We start from the raw sequence: 22,535 nt of genomic DNA, 5'->3' as shown, positions 1-22,535 counted from the left end.
TCCAGGTACAGATATCTTCATTTGTTTTTCCTACATAACCAAGTTCTTTGATTTGCAGTTGACCAAAACTTGGTACAAGAATCTTTGTCTCTTCAAGGCAGTTCTGGAAATCCAAAATCCTGTAGTTTTTCCAGAGCAATTTCCTGAGTTTGGTAGAAGTTGGTGTTGCCGAGTTTAGCCACTAGATGGTGATAATGCACAGATCCAAGTTTTCTTGTAACATTGTGAAGATAATTAGCAGGTTAAAGAGGCAGTATTAATTTGGAATGTTTAGCATTATTATCAGGAGTAGACAGGCTAAAAGGAGGCGTGAAAGAAAGTTCTCCCTCTGTATTTTAGGAAGCTATCTGGTGACTGGGTTATTTTCAGACTGTTGTGGGACTACAGTTGAAAAAAAAAAAACCAGTAAAAATGAATTCCTAGACAAAATAAGACCAAAGACACATAAAATACAAGCGCCAATTTTTTTAATTAGGCCCAACAGAAACAAAAACACTCCAACAAATTGCTTTAAAATTTTATAAAAGCTTCCTGTCAGTATCTGTACTTATTTCCTCACAGACCAGTAACATCTGGTTGGCAGGCACTGGTCTGAGGACCACACTTTGGTGCTAAAAAGCCTGTACTATAGTGCATCCAATTCAGTCAGCAGAACCTGGGTTCAAGACCTGACTTCACTACTACTAGCTGGATAGCCAGAGAAAGATCACTTAGCCTTTCTAAGGTCCAATTTACTCATTTGGATCAGGTTAATTATATCTATGATTAAGCTTTCTATGAGAGCTCAATAATAATGTACTAACCTCTCAGGAAGTACTTGAATGTTAGTTGAAACTGAATCACATAATTGGTACATTTACATATTAAACGTGAATTGTTTTATCTGATATCTACTCCATCTTCTTACTGACTGGTGTTTTCTCCTTGAATAGAAACGTGTTCAGTTGATCATCAAATACTTAAAGGACCTTGAAAGCTTGTCTGGCTCTAATTTAAGCACAGCTACTTGGTGATCTTAACAGAAACCTGTCCTCTCTCGGAGAAGCACAGCCTCTTCCACTGTGCTGACAGCTCTGTGGGAAGAGGGAGAACTACAGGAAACAGTGAAGAAGTCAGAAGGTGCCTGTTTACCCAAACGTGTCTGCAGCCATGTACCTGCATACCCCGGTTGGAAGAACCGCGGAAGCACTATGCTATCAGCTTAAAGTCTAGGTGACTATAAAACCCGGGAAAGTTTGGCGCATAAACTACATTAGGCAAGATCAAGAATGACATTTGTTCTTTGATTAATCATTATCACTGCCATTCAATGTGACCTGCCAAACATACACAACTTATATCTTTACGGCAACCCTAAATCCTAGGATTTAGTGATGTTAGGTTGCTTAAAGAACACCAGCCAGTTACTAGCTAGTTCCAAAATCCCAGCCAGAAATATGTGTTAACACTGGATTTGCCACATCTAGAAGCACAACCACTCCAGTTATGGTGTCTAAACGAATGTCTAAAGTTAGGTGAATGGAATGTAATCAGACTATACTAAACTTGGTTCCAAAAGTTATAAAAGTTGTAAAGTCAGCCTAAACTAAAGCACTTAAGTGAAAAAGTGTAACTGCCATACCAGAAAGAAGAGCTCCCACCATGAAAATGTCACTGAAGGTATTTTTTATTTTTGAAGGTATTTTTAAAATCTCGGCAAACCATATCTATCTGTAGGACCTTGGGTCCAAAGGTCCTACATAACTGATATGAACCATAATCCTCCATATGAACAAAGGCTCGGAAATTGAAACCAAGATCACCTAACTCGCTCACTTTGGCCAATATAGTACGAATTTCAGCTTCTTTGCAAGAGAAAAAGTCCTGAGATGTTAATATGCAGCAATTCTGCTGATGTGCATTTTAACTTTATGCGCCAAGGAAGAAAGGCTAAGGAATTCACAAAAGTAAAATCACCCCCTGAAAAACAGATGCTGGTGATTGGAGAAAAAAGAGCAGTAGAATTAAGATGTTTTATAAAGCAGAGAGTGTTTTGTTTCTGTTAGGTAAAGGGATTTCTTCATATGTTATTTTAATAAAAGGGAATTTCATAGGTAAAAACCAATATTCAAAATTATAAAATAAATAGAACTGTCTGTGCACAATCACTGCATCAAAAATTTGCAAGAGACTCAACAGAAATTCTTTAGTTGGCAAATGTGGTTTGAAGGGGTAATAAAATCGTTTTATGGCTAAACCAAGAGTCTTGTTTCCTGTTGGCCCAAAAACAGATGTTTCATTTCCCAGATAAGTAGGTTCTCCACTGTAAAGAAATATTCTTGTATAGTTGGTTTCTATGTTCTTGAACTCTGCTCCAAATTCAGCCAACTTGTCAAAGGTCCTTAACACAAATTTGGAACAGTCGTAGGAATCAAACCATGTCTCTGCCCCCTTTTCTGGGCTGGCTTTTACATTCCATGTCTCGTAATAAATTCCTGTTTCATTGTCCTGTTTCACCCACTTTGCCATTTGGTTGAACATGTTTCCTAGTTTAAAAAAACAAAATAAAGTCACCTAGTGAACAAAGCTAATCATGTTAATTTTTTTTTTTTTTTTGAGACAGGTCTCCCTCTGTTGCCGAGGCTAGAGTGTGGTGGTACCATCACAGCTCACTGCAGCCTTGACCTCCCGGGCTTAAGTGATCCTCCCACCTCAGCCTCCTGAGTAGCTGGGACTACAGGCGCTGGCCACCAAACCCAACTAATTTCTTAATTTTTTTTTTTTTTATTTGAGACCAGCCTGGGCAACACAGGGTCTTGCTGTATTGCCCAGGCTGGTCTCAAACTCCCAACCTCAAGTGATCCTCCTGCTTCAGCCTTCTAAAGTACTGGGATTATAGGTGTGAGCTACCATGCCTGGCCTAATCATATTAATTTTAAGTAAAATGTTCTAACTTGATTAAGACTATGGATGCCTGTGAGTAAACAATGGTTTTGAATTTCCACCCTTGCATTTCACAACAGGAATCCAAGCTCAGCCAATTTTATTCCATTCTTCAAGGCACAAGATATTTCTGAATTATAAACATTAGATATAATAGGTGTATAAGGAGAAGTCGTCTTATATACTAATTGTGTAATCATTTAAGCTATAGTCAAAGCGAAATTATACAAATGCAGAAGCTCTCTTTCTCTACCCAACTCACCAAATCTTGGATTCAGAGGCAAAAGAGAAAAGGAAAGCACAAAAAGAACTGCGAAAGAGGAAAAACAGAATGGGCAAAGACAGTGTAAGGAAAATGGAGGTGTGGGAAATGTGGAGCTTCTCTGTTGCAAAGCATGCTACGCATAAAGTATGAATGGTTGCCTGAGGAGCTGCTGCTCTAGAAGGCTGGCTATTACTGTTATGAGAACAGGCACCATACCCTGTCCACCTTCCGTGTTTGGTACGTCTCTTTCTTCCCTGTACTTGGAGTTGTTGGGATGCTGCTGATGACCTCTCCACCTGCCACATAAGTTCTTTCAACAAATCAACTAAACTGGAAATGTTTTAGGCCGAGTTCATACTCCAGGATGGCTAACCCTCTCTACTACCATCTTGTACCAGACCAGAAGAATCTTTCCAAATATTCAGAAAACACTACTCTGCATGGTTACAACTCTCATCTTGGGCATTTATAATGCCTAATAGAGCAGGGCCCCAAACACTGCATCCTGTCACTGTGTGCAGACCTCTTTGGTTACTCCAACTTGAGTCCATAAAATAAATACTTCATGTTCTGTAAAATGAATAGAGTGACTGCCTTTATCAATTTTATGGAATTAAAACTGTAGAACAGAATAAAGCCTGTTGTATTAGAACTGGGGATACTGTTCTTAGCATTCTTCAACTTTCAAATGCCACCACTATCCTTATGAGACAAGAATGCTTCAAAACACTATTTTGTCAATCACAGGATTATTCACAAGGCAAATAGATGACTTAAAAGATTTAAGTACTGGCATATTATGAACTATTTAACAAAAAATAGTGATCACTTATTCATATGATCATTGACTTTATGTCAGAAGAAAGGATTTTCAGATAACGATGTAGGTGGAAATGGGGAAAGGTGTGAACTGGCCTGGAATGAAAGTCGCTAATGATGGACTTTCGTATTGTTGGTATGGTTTAAGGCGCATTGATTAGAAAGCAGCAGGAAGGATTAGGAAACAACATGGTGCATTCGGCTAAAAGATCCTTGTTACATTTAAAAGACCTCAGTTTTATTCCTGATTCTGCTACATCCAGCTCTTTGACCTTGAGAGGCAAGTAAGTCATGTTACCTGGCTAAGCCTCAATTCCTTATTTGTAGAGAATGAGTATCTTATCCTCTCCATTGAACCGTGAGTTAACATACCTCCAAATCATTTGTAAAGAGCTATACAAATAGGAAGCATGATTACTTCCTCAAGTCCTGGGGTTCACTGAATAATTATTATCACAGCAGTGCTTTCATTTCAGATGTTTCTACTGTTCTGGGAAACAGCAATTTATAATGTAATGCTTCATAAATCATATGGACAAGCTCCTTACTTCTCAAATGCTATGGTATATTGTCTCCATTTTACACATGAGGCAATGGGCCGATAAGATATAAAATGTGACCCAAGTCACATAAGGAGTTACCGATGAAAGGGTTGCTGAACTCTTCTCATTACTAACCAACAATGCAGCACTTGCAACAATTCCAACTTTCAGCAACTTTCCAATACATCCAAAAGAAGAAAAAAATCTCAAAGATAAAATATTTAAACTGCTCAAGAGGGTCTCGTATACATTTTGGGAGGCAATGTATCAAAGTAGTTAGGAGAATGGGCAATGGGGCGTAACTGCCAGGGTTGGAGTCCCACTTACTAAGCTGTGTAACTTTAACCTCTCTGTGCCTCAGTTTCTCCATCTGTAAAATAGGCAAAATCATAGTAACTACCTGCAGAAGTTGTGATGATGAATGATGTGATATATGTACAGTACTCAGAACAGTGCCAGAACCAGTCTATATTAGTAGCTATTACTTTTCAACATAAAAATATCATCACTAAAATTTTTTTCAGATATAGTTAATATATCCTTTAATCAGGCATTTTATGGATTTCTCTTACTATTTCGTTTAGAAAGACCAATTTAATTGTACAAAATGTTTTATCATTTTATTCATTTTTATAATAGGAAAAGAGCATTTTTAGGGAAACATTCAAAGATCAGAGATAAGCTACTCATCACCTACAGGTGAAGTTCTGCACGAGTAATAGTTTGGGTCAGAGTTTAGTGGTTCCACCAAAAGCAAATGCAACAAAAACAAATATAAATAGATGAGACTTAATTAAACTAAAAAGCTACTGCACAGCAACAGGAACAATTAGCAGAGTAAACAGACAACCCACAGAGTGGGAGAAAATCTTTGCAATCTATACATCTGACAAAGGACTAATATCCAGAATCTACAAGGAATTCAAATCAGCAAGAAAAAAGCAATCCCATCAAAAAGTGGGTTAACGGCCGGGAGTGGTGGCTCACACCTTTAATCCCAGCACTTTGGGAGGCCGAGGTGGGCAGATGACCTGAGGTCAGGAGTTTGAGACCAGCCTGGCCAACATGGCAAAACCTCATCTCTACTAAAAATACAAAAATTAGCTTGGCATGGTGGCGGGCGCCTGTAATCCCAGCTACTTGGGACGCTGAGGCTGGAGAATCCCTTGAACCCAGGAGGTGGAGGTTGCAGCAAGCCGAGATCGTGTCATTGCACTCTAGCCTGAGCGACAAGAACAAAACTCCACCTCAAAAAATAAAAAAAATAAAAAAAGCGGGGTGGGGGTGGCTAAGGACACAAATAGACAATTCTCAAAAGAAGATATACAAATGGCCAAGAAACATGAAAATGCTCAGGGAAATGCAATGATCAGGGAAATGCAAATCAAAACCACAATGTAATACCACTTCACTCCTGCAAGAATGGCCATAACCAAAAAATTAAAAAAAATAGATGTTGGCGGGATGTGGGGGAAAGGGAACACTTCTACACTGCTGGTGGGAATGTAAATTAGTGCAACCACTATGGAAAACAGTGTGGAGATTCCTTAAAGAACTAAAAGTAGAACTGCCGTTTGATCCAGCAATCCCACTACTGGGTATCTACCCAAAGGAAAAGAACTCATTATACGAAAAAGATACTTGCCCATGCATGTTTATAGCAGCACAATTTGCAACTGCAAAAATAGGGAAGCAGCCCAAACACCCATCAATCAATGAGTGGATAAAGAAAATGTGGTGTATATATACCAAGGAATACTACTCAGCCATAAAAAGGAATGAAATAATGGCATTTGCAGCAACTTGGAATAATGGTCTCCAATTCCATCCAAGTGAAGTAACTCTTCAGGAATGGAAAACCAAACATTGTATATTCTCACTTATAAGTGGGAGCTAAGCTATGATGATGCAAAGGCACAAGAATGATGAACTTTGGGAAGTCGGGGGAAAGGGAGGGAGAGGGGTGAGGGATAAAAGACTACACATTGGGTACAGTGTACACTGCTCAGGTGATGGGTGCGCAAAAATCTCAGAAATCACCACTAAAGAACTTATTCATGTAACCTAACATAACCAATTCCCCACAAACCTATTCAAATAAAATAAAAAATACAAATAAGAGATGAAAAAAATTCCCAAAGTTTAATGGTTCCAAAAGTACATTTTACAAATGACCTCTAAGTAAAACATTACTGAAATGTTTCAATGGAAGTATAACAATTTCTTTCATTTTGTTTTTGATGCAATGATCAAATATTGCTATATTTTCAAAACTTACCTGATATAGTTGCTACTTGAACTAATGTCCCATTTTCCTTCCAGTGAACATCATCAATTCCCTCAAAAAAGCAGGCAGCGCCTTGATTACACCAGAAAGGGGCATCCATTTCAGGTCGGAGATGGGGAAATGTACAGTTGCCAAGTTGGAAAAGTTCATACCATTCCATTGTGTAGTTCTTGCCAGTTAATGTACTCCTGAATCCAATGGCATCATGCATAATTTTCTGTGTAAAGACAGTACATGTATAAAAGCAACTGTGACATAACCATGGGTCCAGGTAACCTGATAGGAGAAAATGTGGCACATCACAAATGCATATCAAGTAGAACAAGTGTTCAGCTGTTCTTCCATGCTGCTATTATCATATCCACTCTGTGGCCCCAAACTCCAGGCCCTCATCCACCCCGGCTTTAGCCACTACAGCTCATCTCAAATAGAAGGCCTGCATGTTATGTGGGCAAGCTCGTAATTTCCTTAGAGCTTAGAATAAGTGTGAGGAGCCCCCATGCCAGTCTCTGGAAGGAGCTCTACAGACCTTACATGGTGATGGGTTAACCTGGAAAAGTGACTACAACAGGGTATGGAAATCAAGAGGTGTTTCCTGCCTGCCCTGCCCCTTCTGGGCCTCTTCTCACCTTCCAGGAGCTAGGTACAGGAGCTGGTTTCAGATTCATAATATTACAATGGATAATGGTGATTACATTTGTTGTTGTCAAGATTACAAAATCTGATAGTAACTATTTTTGACTACTCATTTTAAATGTACTAAGACAAACACCAACATGATCTAAAGTCAGCCATCTAAATAGTGATTACTCCCTAAAAATCAACTTAAAAACCAAATCATTGAATTAACCAAAGTTATAAGACCAAGATGCATCCTTACCAAGTGTCCCAGGAGGTCTCCATATTTAAATTCCCATACTGGGGCTTGTAATCGAAAAACTTCAATGTCATCATCACCCTCCATAACTGGGATAGGTGAGCCAGTTGGACAGAAAGTATACTTAGCTTGACAATAAGGATCAGGTTTTGGACGGAAGTCAAAGCGTCTAATAAAGAAAAAGAAACCATCTACTTAGATTCTAAAAGGAATCTGATTCTTCTCACATCTTTTAGAATCCGGTAACATTTTTAGGGGACCATTCAAAGGTCGGACCATAGTTAATAAATATAAACACACATTTTGTTATCTTGTGAACAAACTTCCAATAATGTTTTTAATAGCAAATGATAAACTAAAAGCACTCTGATAAATACACGCTTCCCTGTTCCCTGATCCTACTGTGAAAATTTTGAAGACAGGAATCTTGCCTTAAAATTTTTATAGCTCCAGATCATAGTAGACATTTGCAAATGTTTACAGAATAAATGAACATTTTTCCAATGTGTTCAGTTTTACAAACAATCCATACATTAAGATTATTCAGATAATTATGAGTAATAGAATATATTTTATATTTACTTACGAATTAACATTCATTCAACCAATATTTATTGAGGCTCTACTAGGTATATAGGGAACTATAGTAAGAAGGAGGGAAACAAAAATTAAAACACTGTTCCCTTTCTCACGGAACTGTGGGTGGGAGCTGTTAAGACATTGAACAAGTAATGAGTGTGGTATGTGCTAGACTAAAGAAATGAGTCCTATGGGCACACAGGAAGGACAAATCATTGTTAACCAGGTATGGGATGAATGGGGTGGGGAGGGCAAAGAAAGAGATGAAGGCTGGACCTAGGTTTTTAATGTACTTGGCTAGAAGGTTAAGACAGAAAGGCAGAGGAAATGTTAAGTATTATAAGACAAGCCTGGCACATTTGGTCTCCAGTAGGTACGGAAGACTGGAATTCAAGCTTCGACGCAGGAGTGGAGACAGAAGAGACTGGCAGGGGCTGTCATTTTGTCACTAGGAGAATGTGCATGGAATTCCCTGCCTTATAAATGGGGGGGGGGGGGCTAGGTTTAAAGGATGTTAAGTAGCAGATCTGATAGGACTGAATTTGCTATAAAGTAAACCTTATTTCATGAATTCAAAGAGGGTACGGAGAGAGGCCAAATTAAACATGAGAGATCAGTTAGAAGGTGACCTCAACAATGCAGGCAAGAAAAGAAGACCGGAGAAGGCCACAGCAATAGGACTCGAGGGGCACTGCAGCTGAATTCAGCTCAACAGACACACTGGTCACCTATAATCTGGCACTGGGAAAGAAAGAAGTGGCGACAACAGCTTCTATCTAAGAATCCTAGATCCCCAAGGCTGTAGCCAGATCTAACAAATCTTAACAAATCAACAAAAATTTCTATTTTAACTTAAGAAGTTAAAATCTTTATGCTAACCGAAACTATTAACAACGCTCCCAAAAGTTTCTGCTACTTGGGTACAGTGTTTTATAGGCACTTACCTGGTTTAAACAAATACATAATCCCATAGAGATTTCACTGACCCACAGCAAAATCTATTTTAGTTCAAAGGTAATTTAAGTGTGAACTTAATAAACTTAAATATTATATTCAATTGAGGGGATTAGATGGGGGCACGTACTTAATATCTGAGACTTAAAAAAAAAATCCACTAAAAAGCCATAGTCAACACCTTGCCCTAATGTTAAATCAAATCGTTTGGATTTACAATTCTTGTTCTATTGAGTAATTCTGACTTCTTCTTTTTTTTTTTTTTTTTTTTTGAGACGGAGTCTCGCTCTGTCGCCCAGGCTGGAGTGCAGTGGCGTGATCTCGGCTCACTGCAAGCTCCGCCTCCCGGGTTCCTGCCATTCTCCTGCCTCAGCCTCCCGAGGAGTAGCTGGGACTACAGGCGCCCGCCACCACGCCCGGCTAATTTTTCGTATTTTTAGTAGAGACGGGGTTTCACCGTGTTAGCCAGGATGGTCTCCATCTCCTGACCTCGTGATCCGCCCGCCTCGGCCTCCTAAAGTGTTGGGATTACAGGCGTGAGCCACCGCGCCCGGCCAATTCTGACTTCTTACAAACATTTTATTATTAACATTTTCCAGAAAACTAGCTTCAGCCACAAACTTCTCTTTCCACGTAGTATATCACACAAAACAAAAAAGTGTTGTAAACCTTTCCGTGAGCAGAATACACTATCTAGGTTTGACAACAGCTGGCATTTTACTAGATTTAATCCTTCCAGCAAACCTATGAGGTAAGTGCTACCACTATTCCTATTTTTTGACTCAGGGCATGTGGGCACAGAGATTCTGAGTAACTTTCCCAAGATGCCTGGTGATGACGGAGCCAGATTTGACCCGCAGCAGGCAGAACCTAAAACTCGCTCCTCACAAAGAGGAAATACTGCCTTCCCACTCATACTGTCATGCAAAATAGCTGTTCTTTTCAGGTTTGTTGTGTGCAGTTTTAGCTGTTGATTACTTATGCTAGTAAGTTAAAATTATGTCCATTATAAATTGAATTAAAATAATGATGCTTTTGGTTTAAAGAAAAATAGCTGTTTTCAAAAACTGCTGGTCTTTCTCCTGCCTGATGTTAACACCATGTTTTCTTTCTCTGTGTTTAGCTATCTCTGACCGCCGGAGGCTGTGTCTTCTCTGTCAAAGGCTGGAATCGACCTCCCAGGTGTGCGGGCTCTGTCCCCGACTTAGGACCGGCGTCCTACCTCCAGGCTGAAGACTGGACAAAAGCGGTGACAATCTTCCCGGTCTAACCAGGACTGCAGCAGACGGGGATTCCCGGGATGCGGGACTTTTGAGGGCAAAACTGGGAAGTCCCAATAAGGACTTCGGATCAGGTTCTGATCAGGTTCAAAGCAGAGCGAGTTGGTCGCCCAGTAAATTGTACCAAATGTTCCGCAGTAATAGCTAACGACAGTGCATGATATAAATAAATGCGATAGACAGTGTTTTTAAACTACTCAAGAAACCGGCTACTTGTACCCAGAAGTCCCTCCATTAAATAACATTACTCTCCTTTTCTTCTTCCACGATTCAGGACTGTCCTGAGTCTGCCACAAGTGGCCAGGGGGGAGGAAAGCTCCCAGGGCTGCACGTAACGAGCGATTGCGACTCCCCAGTCCTCAACTTTGCTCTCAACTGCGCTCCGAGCGTCACCCGGCGCTGTCCCCGCACCATCTCGTGACCCGACACAAACCACCGTGCGCAGGGGTCCCCGCCCCAGCACCCCGTCCCCCATCGGCAACGCCGACCCCAACCCTGACAGTGCGCGCGCCGCTGCACTCACTTGTAGGGCACCGGCCAGTGGCGCCGGGAGGGGATGCCCGAGGCCCGGGGCCAGCCCGGAAACGCCGCGAGCCAGAGCAGCGCCAGGGCCCAGCACCAGGAAGCGCGTCCCCGAGCCGCGCCCGCGCCCCGCCGCATCTCGGCGCCCTGTGCGGTGTCTACCTCCTGCGCCATCAGGCTGCACCCAGTACTTCCGGAGCCTCCGGAGGCCTGCGACGCCGGAGGGAGGAGCATGCGCGGAGCCGCCAGCACGGGACGCGGGGCGCCTTGCCCCTGCGCGTCAGCTCCAGAGCTTGGCAGCAAGCGCAGGTTCCGGCGCGTGACGCCTCCCCGCGCCCGGCCCGCGGCGGCTTCCACACTTTGCAGTCCAGGAAGGTGCTTTGGTCTGGCTCCCAGGAGAATTCGATCCAGACCTGGGGCGTCATCTTTTATGAACTGACCTGTCCCTGCCCAACAGCCACCACCAAAACCAAACCAAAACCAAAAATCTGTCACCGGGGCTCCTCCCAACACAGAACTTTTACCCCATCCCACAGGGCCCACGCTAGGTGTCAACAAACGTTGAGTGAATGAGAATGTGTATTTGGGGCTGAGGGTGCAGGGCTGGGGGTGCAGTGAGGAAGAAGGGACAATAGTGGGGAAATGGCTCGTCCTCACCCGACCTGGGCCAGTGATAACAGTGGTTAACACTGACAATATGTGGTCCCTGCCACTCCCCAAGTGCTTAGTGGGGAAATGACTCGTCCTCACTCGACCTGGGCCAGTGATAACAGTGGTTAACACCGACAATATGTGGTCCCTGCCACTACCCGAGTGCTGCCGAATCCACCCCCTCCCCTACCGCTGCCCCCACCGGCAGGTATTCCTTGCTTGGATCTGTCACTTCACTGGGAAGAAGTTTCTGCATCACCTTCTCTTCTTTGACTCTTCAACTACGTCAAGAAAACAATGGCATCAATTACCCGGCTTTTGAGGAGCCTGTCGTGGCCTGCTTTGCTGTTAGGCACAAATACTGACTTAAGTCTATACGTAGTACATTCAAGGCTTTGCCATAGTCACTTGTTTTTACCAGAGAGCAGTTCTGCAGAGCCTTAGACCGGGACTTTCCAACTCCTTCACTTCAACCACAACTCATGTGAAGCATCATAATGTTTGTAAGGCTATGGGAATAAGCAAGGTGGTTTCGGTAGCCAGAGATGACCACCACAATCCACTGGAGGGTATGTGGCTTGTGGGGGTGTCACTGACTTCTTTGGGCCCTCCAGGTCTCTTGATTACAGATGGGACTCAGTACCCTGCCCCAAACACGCACTCCTTTGCCCACTTGCTGCTCCAGGTTTGGGGGTTTTGCGGAGGTTCAGGCTGGGCTGCATTTTACCATACGTTTGTCTAAGCGTTTTGATAGCTACCTAGTTCTCCTCCGTATACTATGGCCAAATTCAAAATTACCAAGGCTAAACTGGCTTCTTCAAAGACCTGCCAAAGATAAGAGGGGGAAGCATTCTAGCCCTGAGAGCTGAAATGTAATGTCTGATTTGAAGGGCACCTGAAGGATTCCCTGTGGCCCCACACTTGAGCCTGGCTTAAAAAGCAATCAGCAAGAACAGCTTTAAAAAAAAAACATTAATTAGAGCGTTTACAAATCCTGGAACCATACACTAGAGGGCCACAGTAGAACCTCCCATTCAGTTCAGGACTTCCCAGAGCTACAAAAACAAATTCAGGTTGACCTTGTTCAGTGGTGGAGGCCTCTGGTCTTGCTTCTGCCATCTGTCTCTTCACTCTGTGTGCAGGGAGCTTTCATGGTAAGAAAGCACTTCCTAGTATTGGTTTTTATTTTTTATTTTTTTGGAGACGGAGTCTCCTTCTGTCACCCAGGCTGGAGCGCAGTGATGTGATCTCGGCTCGCTGCAACCTCCGCCTCCCAGGTTCAAGCAATTCTCCTGCTTCAGCCTCCCTAGTGGCTGGGTACAAGTGTGTGCCACTTGTAATTTTTTTTTTTTTTGTAGAGACGAGGTTTCACCATGTTGGCCAGGCTGGTCTCGAACTCCTGACCTCAAGTGATCCACCCGCCTCGGCCTCCCAAAGTGCTGGGATTACAGGCAGTAGTCACCGTGCCTGGCCCTAGTATTGGTCTTAACTCAGCCTCCTGGTAGCTCCCATTCTTCTGGTCTGGTTTTGCCTTGGATGGGAACACTGATTAAACCCCATTCTTTTTGTCTATGACCCCACACCCCAAGCTAAAGGGGCTCATAGATTATCGTTGGCCGATACTGGTTGCTTCTCCCTTGTCCATGGCTTTTAAATCTTGACGGCCCACAGACAGAACTGAATTTCAATCTAACTGGTTTCCCTTGGGTCCTTGCCCATTCAGCCTAAGACTGCCTGGACCACATGGCATCTCCCCAGACAGAGTGATAGGATTCTGGGGACGTGTGGAGTTGAGATGAAATTTAAATAAGCAATATTTTGGTAGGCTCAAAGCAAAACAAGGCTGTATGTCAATGATGGCAGTGGCTGCTCCAGACGGCCTGCTGCTGCTATCAACACACAGGCTCTAGGTTTAGACTGCAAAGTGGATGAAGGGCCTATGGCCTTGGAGACTATGAAATTAAAATAGCGATGGAGTTTTGTGTCTGGAAACCCCTTATCAGAAGCTTGACATCTGGGTTGTAAATTGAGGCCAATTCTCTGTGTGGAATGACTGAGGTCCTTCAAGCAAAGGTGGGATATTTTATTGTTACTGATGTAATTTCAAACATGAAGTTGTCTCTAATCTATGATTTTAGAGAACAAAGTTTCTCAGTGAATAAGAAAGCAGGAAGCCAGGCAAGGTGGCATGCACCTGAAGTTCTAGCTACTCAGGAGGCTTGAACCCAGGACTTTGAGGCTATAGTGAGCTATAATCGTGCCTGTGAATAGCCATTGCACTTCAGCCTGGGTAACATAATGAGACACTGTCTCTAAAGAAAATTTTTTTTTTCGTGTAATACTTTATTTTCCATTGTATTAAATGAAAGCCAGGAAAATATCAAGTTATTTTTAAAGACAAATCTTTACTCCTTAAAGAAAAATACAAACTGTGGTATTTCTAAGATAGATCGTTACCTTTTACATAATATAAACAAAATCACTAATGCATCCATATGCTTGGTTTCCTTAAGCTACAGTGAACCACAGAGTGGGTTAAAATGCATTTACTTTTTGGTGGCAAATAAACATTGGAAAAAAATGTAACACATAGCATGCCTTTTTTTTTTCTTACTGTCTACACACAGGAACTGACATAACCAAGCCTTAATAGGCACCACCTTCTCTTCCTTGTCCAAAGTAGCCGGTTCCATAGGCCCCCCCTACCACCTCCTCGCTGGAATCCCCCAGATCATCTGTAGCCTCTACTAGGCCCTCTGTAGTCTCCTCCAGAGTTGCCTCTATAGCCACCTCGGGAAACTTCTCTATAGCCTCCACCAACACTTGCACCATATCCTGCCTGATAGGAGCTGGAGCTGCCACCATGGCCTCCGCTACCATAGCCTCCACTGCTATAGCCACTGCCATAGCCTTCACCACCGTAACTAGAACCTCCCCTTCTATATCCGCTTCCATTGTCATATCGGGCCATCTTAGGAGGACCTGGACCATCTCCATACCATGTACTGCCAATCATAAGGTTGATATCAGCAGCTGAGGGTCTAGAGATTTGACAGATCATGTTCAGTATACTTTCATTTACGGGGTCCAACTGGCTGCTGATAGCAGGTTGTTTGGTTACTTCAATAACCAGAGCCTCCATGGCTGCCTGGAGAGCGGTGATGCAGGCAGCAGCTTCATGAGATATTTGCAGTTTAATCCAGTCATCTGCAAGCACAATCTGCCCATCAGATTGGACTTTCTTGGAGGCAAAGAGAAGCAACTGCAGTGGGGTGACTAAAGTCATGCCTTTAGCAGAGATGGCTCGAGTTCGAACCTTTTCACCAAATACAAAGAAGGGAGATAGGTACTTCATGTCTTGGCTACTAAAAGGACAATTAACAGATGATTTGTAGATAAGTGCATTACACCCTTCAGTGGTGAGAATCTTTCTCTTTTCCTTATGATAGCATACATTGGGGTACACACCAAAGGCCAGGAAGGGAGATAACAACATCCAAATTATTATCTGGTCCAGTGTTAGTAAACACTTGTGTCACCAAACAACCTTCTGGAAACCCAGAATTAATCAGAATCTCTTTGAGCTGAACTTTGATTTCCCAAGTCATTCTTAGTGTAGCCATATTAAGTCTTTTGTGCTCACAAAAACGTATCTCTGCTCTTCTCCACCCATTCTAGTATCATCCCAGGCTTGGAATACTGATAAAAGGGCTACATGATGAGAAAATCCGTTTCCAGCAAAATTTCGATGGTTGTAGCCCAGCCACTTTCCTTCATTGATAAAAGGCTCTGGAAAGCAGGTAGCAGCAGCAATGGTACAGATAGCATCTCCCACGTAGAAAATACACACCATTATCATCATTTTGCCAAAACAAGGCTCAATGGGGAGGTTAGCCAGGATTCGTCCCAATGGAGTCAACTCATCATTGGCATCTAATGCTTCAAGCTCTCTAAGAGTGTGTTCTGCTTTAATCCCAGCATCCAAAGGGAGAGGTTCAATTGCTTTGGCCAGAAACTGGCCAATTCCAACTAGACACAGAAGTTTTATGCTAAGAGCAGCTTCATGCAATGGTGTTTGGAACATCTCTGGTGTCATGTGGGTTTCAAGTCTCTCAAAACAAGCTCGGCTGCAGAGGTGAAAGCAGAATCCAGGCCGTACTCTGCCAGCTCGCCCTTTCTGCTGTTGAAGCTTTGTTTTTGATGCCCATACTGTAGCATAGTTGGTCATATTGTTGTGAGTAGTGAAGAGTTTCACTTTCTGCTTGCAGGAGTCAATGACATAAACAACATCATTTATGGTAATGCTTGTTTCAGCAATATTTGTGGACAAAATAACCTTGGTTACTCCAACTTATACTGGATCAAACACTTTGTGCTGTTCCTCTGGAGGAATCTGAGAATGCAGAGGTAGAATCTGATACCAATGGCTTCCAAAATGTGGATTCATTTCCAAATGCTTCTGCATAGTATAAATCAAATTCCAGCCAGGCAAAAAAAAAAAAAACCAGCACAGCTCCGGGAACATTAAGGGTTTCAATGTACTTAAGGAGAGCTTCAATGAGTAAAAAAGGAGTTTCCTTTTCATTCAATTGAGACATGCTCATCCTTGTTTCTGGACCATATTTATCAACACAGATCAAGTTGCAATTTGCATCATCATCCTCACCACCACCATCATCCTTGTCCTTCTTCTTGTTTTTCGGTGAAGGAACAAACTGGGTCATCTGAAGACAGCCTTCCAGAAAATATTATTGAACTGGGTAAGTCCTCCCATAAACTTCAATGATGGGGCAATTGAAGATATATTCACCGAACATGCTGGTATCAATAATAGCGGACATAAGAACAATGAGAACTTCAGGATAAGCTGAAACAACTTCACGCAGTACTACCAAAAGGAAGTCAGTATTAATGTCTCTTCCATGTATTTCATCTACAATTACATGACTGATTCCTCGAATGCCTGCTTCTAATTTTCTTAGGAGCACACCTACAGTACAAAACATTATACTGGCATGAGGACAAGGAAGTATAGACTCAAATTGAACACTGTAGCCACAGCTTTTTCCAGGCTCTTCTCCTCTCTCAAATGCAACTCGCTCTGCCACAGAAACTGCACTGATTCTTCTGGGCTGAATTACTACAATGTTACACTCTGCTGTCGGTCATTCTGGATAAAGTCATCTAGAATGAACTCGGGAAACTGTGGTTTTATCACATCCAGCAGCCCCTCTAATAATGACAACTGAATTTTGACTGATTGCTTTCAGAATCTCACTTTCAAATTTCTTCACAGGCAATAACTCTCTCTCCTGCAAGATTGCTTGCAAATCATGATCCTGTTCTAACAGGTACACCAATTCATTCTTGAGGTCCAAGCTTATTTGCTCTAGAGTAGCAAAAGCCAGAGGTCCCTCATCAATGTTGCTACTAGTCCAAGGATTCCATTTACATTGTGGAGGTGACCGAGGAACTATACCCACTTGGTTTTGTCGCTGAGATGGTTCAAAGTGAGCCAATTTGCCAATGTTGAGTGCAACTGGCATAGAAGGATCTTCAGGCGGGGGCATAATCTCAAGATTTAGCTCTCAAATGATGTTTTGTGGCTGATGCTCTAAATCTTGAGAGAGGTTTACTTTGTAAGGTTCTACTCTGTCTCCTTCCTTCTTTGTAAGTCCAGAGTAAGCTTCAACCACTCCAAGATGGTAGAGTTGTCTGACAAGTGACAGGGCACAGGACTGTGCTGCCAATTTCTTATTTGATCCATGTTCTCCTGCAAAAATCCTTCTGCCCAGCTGCTTGATATAAATGGTTATTTCTGCAGTAAAGCTCCTGTTGTGATCAGGACCCACTTGGGTGTACTTATATTCTCCTTGGATTTTTTCTTTCTGAAAATATTGGTTTAGATGAGCTTTAGAATTTTCCAAGGTCCAGTTTCCATGAAGCCCAGCATTTAAATCCACTTCTTCTGACTCTAGAGTCGCTTGCACTTCTTCTTCTTCCTTTCTTGAGTAGTAATCCTTCAAGTTGGCTCCTCGGTCCCAGGAACACCATAGCCAGAGGCCCCTACCTCAGAATTATTTTCAGCTTTGAGAGCCAGATGTGGCAGAAGAGGACCTCCCATGGTTGTTGGTAAACCTCCTTCAGCATTTGCTGTAGTGTCAGGAGTATCAGTAAGTGGGGGCAGAGATGCAACCCCAAAAAGCTGGAACTTCTTCACTCTTTATTTCATTTATTCGAACCAAGTAGTTAACAAAGTCTCTGGCAGCATTGCCCTGTGCATCTTTTTTATTGGTGGAATTTCCTATGCCAGTGTAATTGTACCCTTCCACCTGAACCTCACACAAGAATTTCTGCCTACTTTTGTTCCCCAATGCTCTAATTTCATAGGATGGAGTCATCTTCCTTTTGCCTTACCAGGCATACAGAAAATTTTTAACATCACCCGTGATTGAAGTGTCTTCTTCAGATCAGCCTACGCTTCCTGGTTCCCAGCTCTTAGGACCGTGTGGCTCTGGCCTTCCACGAAGACAACAGAGACACGCACAACAACTTGCATAAAGGAATTGGCAAAAAAAAAAAAAATTTAAGTAGAAAAGAAAGGAGGTTGTTATGACACTTTATGATTTACTGTGGTTTGAGAGAAATACTGTTTTCTGGTAATTTTGAGGCTGGTTTTATCAGTCCAGGCTAATGAATATGAGGGCAGATTAAAGTCCAAGCTAATTTTTAGTTTCTCATTTACAATCTCATTTTTCATTTTAGGCGTTAAAAACATTATTCTGAGAAGTGGCTTCACCAGTTTGCCTAAGAGCTCTGGCCCTAGACACACTAATTTCCTACTCCTTTTTTTCTTTTTGAGACAGGGTCTCACTTTGCCACCCAGGCTGGAGCGCAGTAGTGCAATCACAGTCACTGCAGCCACAGCCTCCTAGCTCAAGTGATCCTCCCACCTCAGCCCCTATAGTAGCTGGACTACAGGAATATACCACCATGCCCAGATAATTTTAATTTTTTTTTGTAGTGATAAGGAGTCTCGCTATGTTCCCAAGCTGGTCTCGAATTCCTGGGCTCGAGCGATCCTCCTGCTTTGGCCTCCCAAAGTGCTAGAATTAAAGGCATGAGCCACTGATCCTGGCCCTGACACAAATTTTCATGTAAGAGGTTAAGAAAATCTTGAAGGTAACCAAAAATTAATGAACCCCCAAAGTGTTTCTGAAACTTGGGTATACTTACCTGTTGTTTACATGATAAACTGGGCTAAACAAATACATCAACTATATGTACATCCTATTTTCAGAGTTTCGACAATTTCACTTGCCTAAAGCGTAATTTATTTCAGTTCAAAGATAATTTTATTTTCATTTTTATTTTGAGACAGGGTCTCGCTCTGTTGTCCAGGTTAGAGTGCAGTGGCATGATCATGGCTCACTGCAGCCTTGACCTCTCAGGCTCAAGCGATCCTCCCACCTCACTTCCTGAGTAGCTGGGTCTACAGGCCAGTGCTACCATGCCTGGCTAATTAAATAAAATGTTTTTGGTAGAGTCAGAGTCTCACTTTGTTGTCCATGCTCCTGGGCTCAAGTAATCCTCTTGCCTCAGCCTCCCAAAGTGTTGGAATTATAGTCGTGAGCCACTGTGCCCGACCCAAAGATAATTTTAAAAGCATAATTTAAGTGTGAATTTAATAAAATTAAAATTTATAATATTCACTGAAGGCAGAGATTAGAGTGAGACATCTACTTAATAGGTGATACTTAAAAACAAACTGTGGAGCCATAATGAACACCTCACCCTAATCCTAAATCAAGTGATTTGGATTTATAATCTTTTGCTTATTACATTACATTTTTTAGACAATTCTTTAATCTTGTACTTGTTTATTGAATATATTTTTTAGTTCTGTTATGATCGGTTTGTCAATAGCCTCAAGAAAATTGGCTTCAGAACAAAAACTCTTTTATTTGTGTTGTTAAATAAAATGTATGATAGGCCATGGTTTTGGACTGAGCCCCTGCATTAGGTCGCAACAGATTGAACCAAAATGGGGTCGCTTGTGCTAAGTAATCAAACCGTAATCAAACTGAAACGTACACAGGAAAATTCCCAAAATAGACTGGCTTTTAGTAAAAACAAGAGATTCACAGCAAGCAATCAGAAAGGGCCCAGTCAGCCTAAGTCAGCATGATAAGGAAGTCCTCTCCGCTTTAACCCTTTATAAGTAAAGTAACCTGAGGTAAACTGATGTTAACCAATTCACTTTTTGTATTCCTGTTTCCCTATTTCTGTTCAAGCTACCTTAGGAAAACTAACTGGTCTGCCAGGCTCATTGAAGCTCCCTCTATTTTGATTAGCAACTGCCTGTTTTATGAGTCACTAATAAAAGCCAATTAGACATTTTAATCAATTTTGTTGATTTTTTTTTTCTTTTTTTGAGACAGAGTCTTGCTCTGTAGGCCAGGCTACAGTAGCTGGGATTACAGGAATGTGCCACCAGGCCCACATAATTTGTGTAGTTTTAGTAGAGACGGGGTTTCGCCACATTAGCCAGGCTGGTCTGAAACTCCTGGCCTCAGGTGATCTGCCTGCCTCTGTGCCTCCCAAAGTGCTGGGATTATAGGCATGAGCCACCGGTCCCAGTCAAAATTTTTTTTTTAATCAACGTATATCAAGGAAACTAAAGGGGTGCAAACCATTCAGTGAACAGAAATACACTAGTATCAAGGTTTTGACACAGATGACATTTACTATTTTTAATCTTTCCAACAACCCTATGAAAAAGGTGCTACTTCCTACTTTCAGCCTGAGGAAATGTTGATACATATATTTTGAGTAACTTCTCGGGATCATATAAGGCAGTGAGGGTGGAGTCAGATTTGATCTTGGGCACTCAGACCTACACTAAGTTATCCTGCTTTTCAAATTCACCCCTTGTCCTCCTTTTCCTCCTCGTCCTCCTTTTCCTCCTCATCTGCAGTGATGACAGATGCATGTGCGTTTTCCACAAGCAGTTGCTCTTTGCCCTGTCTGGTGTCGACACCATGTTTACGTCCTCTTTCTAAATCCAGGCATCATTGACAGTAAATATCCTACTGGGTCAAGGGCTAGAATCACCCTCGGGGATTTACAGTACTCCATCTGTCACTTACGAGCAGCAATCTACCTCTAGGTTAAGAAAGGTAGGTTTCTTCTTGAAAGTAAATGCAGGGTTTATTCAGCACCCAGGACATAAAGGCTTAGTGAATTTTTATCGGAGGAATATGGGACTAATAATTTAAAGATCCAGTAGGGAAAGTAATGTTTGCTGGATATTGCAGATTTCATCTTTTAATAATAAAAGAATAGTTCCTCTTTTCCCACTGGAACCATGGAGAGTGTCAAAGAGAAGAAGAAAAAGGTTCCTGCTGTACCAGAAACCCTTAAGAAAAAGCAAAGAAATTTCGCAGAGCAGAAGATCAAATGCCTGAGAAAGAAGTTTGCCCAAAAGATGCTTCGAAAGTCAAGGAGGAAGCTTATCTATGAAAAAGCGTAGCACTATCACAAGGAATATAGGCAGATATGCGGAACTGAAATTTGAATGGCAAGGATGGCAAGAAAAGCTGGCAACTTCTATGTACCTGCAAAAACCAAATTGGCATTTGTCATCAGGATCAGAGGTATCAGTGGTGTGAGCCCAAAGGTCCGACAGGTGTTGCAGCTTCTTCGCCTTCGTCAGATCTTCAGTGGAACCTTTGTGAAGCTTAACAAGGTTTCAATTAACATGCTGAGGACTGTAGAACCATATATTGCAGGTGGTACACAAATATGAAGTCAGTAAATAAGCTAATCTACAAGCGGGGTTATGGCAAAATCAATAAGAAGCGAATTGCTTTGACAGATAACGCTTTGATTGCTTGAACTCTTGGTAAATATGGCATCATCTGCATGGAAGATCTGATTCATGAGATCTATACAGTTGGAAAATGCTTCAAAGAAGCAAATAACTTCCTGTGGTCCTTCAAATTATCTTCTCCATGAGGTGGAAAGAAGAAAAAGACCACCCATTTTGTAGAAGGTGGAGATGCTGGCAACAGGGAGGACCAGATCAACAGGCTTATTAGAATAATGAACTAAGGTGTCTACTGTAATTATTTTTCTAAGCTGGTCAGTTAATAAATAGTACCTGCTCTCAAAAAAACAAAGAATAACTTTTCTTCAAATATCTGGTCAATGAATGATGTTGTACAGAAGAAACTCAGGAGCATCCTACCTGAAATTTTATTAACAGTAACTTTTATTTAAACATTATCAAATAAAATGCAAATTATATGCATTTTTCCTATTTATTTCATGTGATCATATAAGAAAACTAGGCAACACATATGGCGTTTTGGACTTTCTAAGAACTTGCTAAGTGTGTGAGACAAAATGTCATGAGGAGCAGAGGCATCCTAGCCAAGGCTTCCTGCTTCCACTGCCCTTAGTTACAACCCACGCTGTATCTGGATCTCAAACTCTCCATGTTAAGTGTCCTAAGAATATTTTTTGTCCTCCAGCTCCGATGAAGATGCAATGGGGTCTCTTCTTTAGTCTTCCCTGTCAAAAACATCACTTCAACTTCCAGCTTTGGAACTGAGCAGTTAAAAAAATTATTGCACACAATTAAATATTTTAAAACAATTAAAAATATTGCATATCAATATCGACGTTCTCTTTTGAAATAAGTTGAATGGAAGTTACTTTTTCGTAGTCCAGCAAAGGATAAAATCCATTTTTTCCCCTTGCTCTTTCGTTTAAAGATAATTTTCAAATAAAGTTATCTATTAATAGAAATCTAGCTTATGGCTCCCTGGCGCCC

The 22,535-nt window shown here is 41.8% G+C and overlaps 1 protein-coding gene and 2 pseudogenes across 2 annotated transcripts; 1 reads left to right on the top strand and 2 right to left on the bottom strand.

Moving 5' to 3' along the window:
* Positions 1-450: 450 nt before the first annotated feature.
* On the bottom strand, positions 451-11,343 carry CLN5 (CLN5 intracellular trafficking protein). Of its 2 annotated transcripts, none has more exons than XM_009248706.4 (4): positions 11,049-11,343; positions 7,716-7,881; positions 6,827-7,052; positions 451-2,525 (listed from the first exon to the last, which is right to left on the bottom strand). In XM_009248706.4, the coding sequence occupies exons 1-4, from the start codon at positions 11,279-11,281 to the stop codon at positions 2,014-2,016; spliced, it is 1,137 nt and encodes a 378-aa protein (XP_009246981.3). In that variant the 5' UTR covers positions 11,282-11,343; the 3' UTR covers positions 451-2,013. The 2 variants fall into 2 exon arrangements, with proteins under 2 accessions (XP_009246981.3, XP_054385122.1); XM_054529147.2 differs by lacking the exon at positions 451-2,525 and adding an exon at positions 2,532-4,918 and having other exon boundaries at positions 11,049-11,259.
* Positions 11,344-14,344: 3,001 nt separating this feature from the next.
* On the bottom strand, positions 14,345-20,741 carry LOC100453865 (ATP-dependent RNA helicase A-like; annotated as a pseudogene).
* Positions 20,742-21,065: 324 nt separating this feature from the next.
* LOC100436144 (large ribosomal subunit protein uL30-like) lies at positions 21,066-21,812 on the top strand (annotated as a pseudogene).
* The last annotated feature ends 723 nt before the right edge of the window (positions 21,813-22,535 follow it).

Source organism: Pongo abelii, chromosome 14 (genome assembly GCF_028885655.2).
Source record: "Pongo abelii isolate AG06213 chromosome 14, NHGRI_mPonAbe1-v2.0_pri, whole genome shotgun sequence".
Classification (NCBI taxonomy): domain Eukaryota; kingdom Metazoa; phylum Chordata; class Mammalia; order Primates; family Hominidae; genus Pongo; species Pongo abelii.
This window is presented reverse-complemented; position numbering and strand designations above follow the sequence as displayed.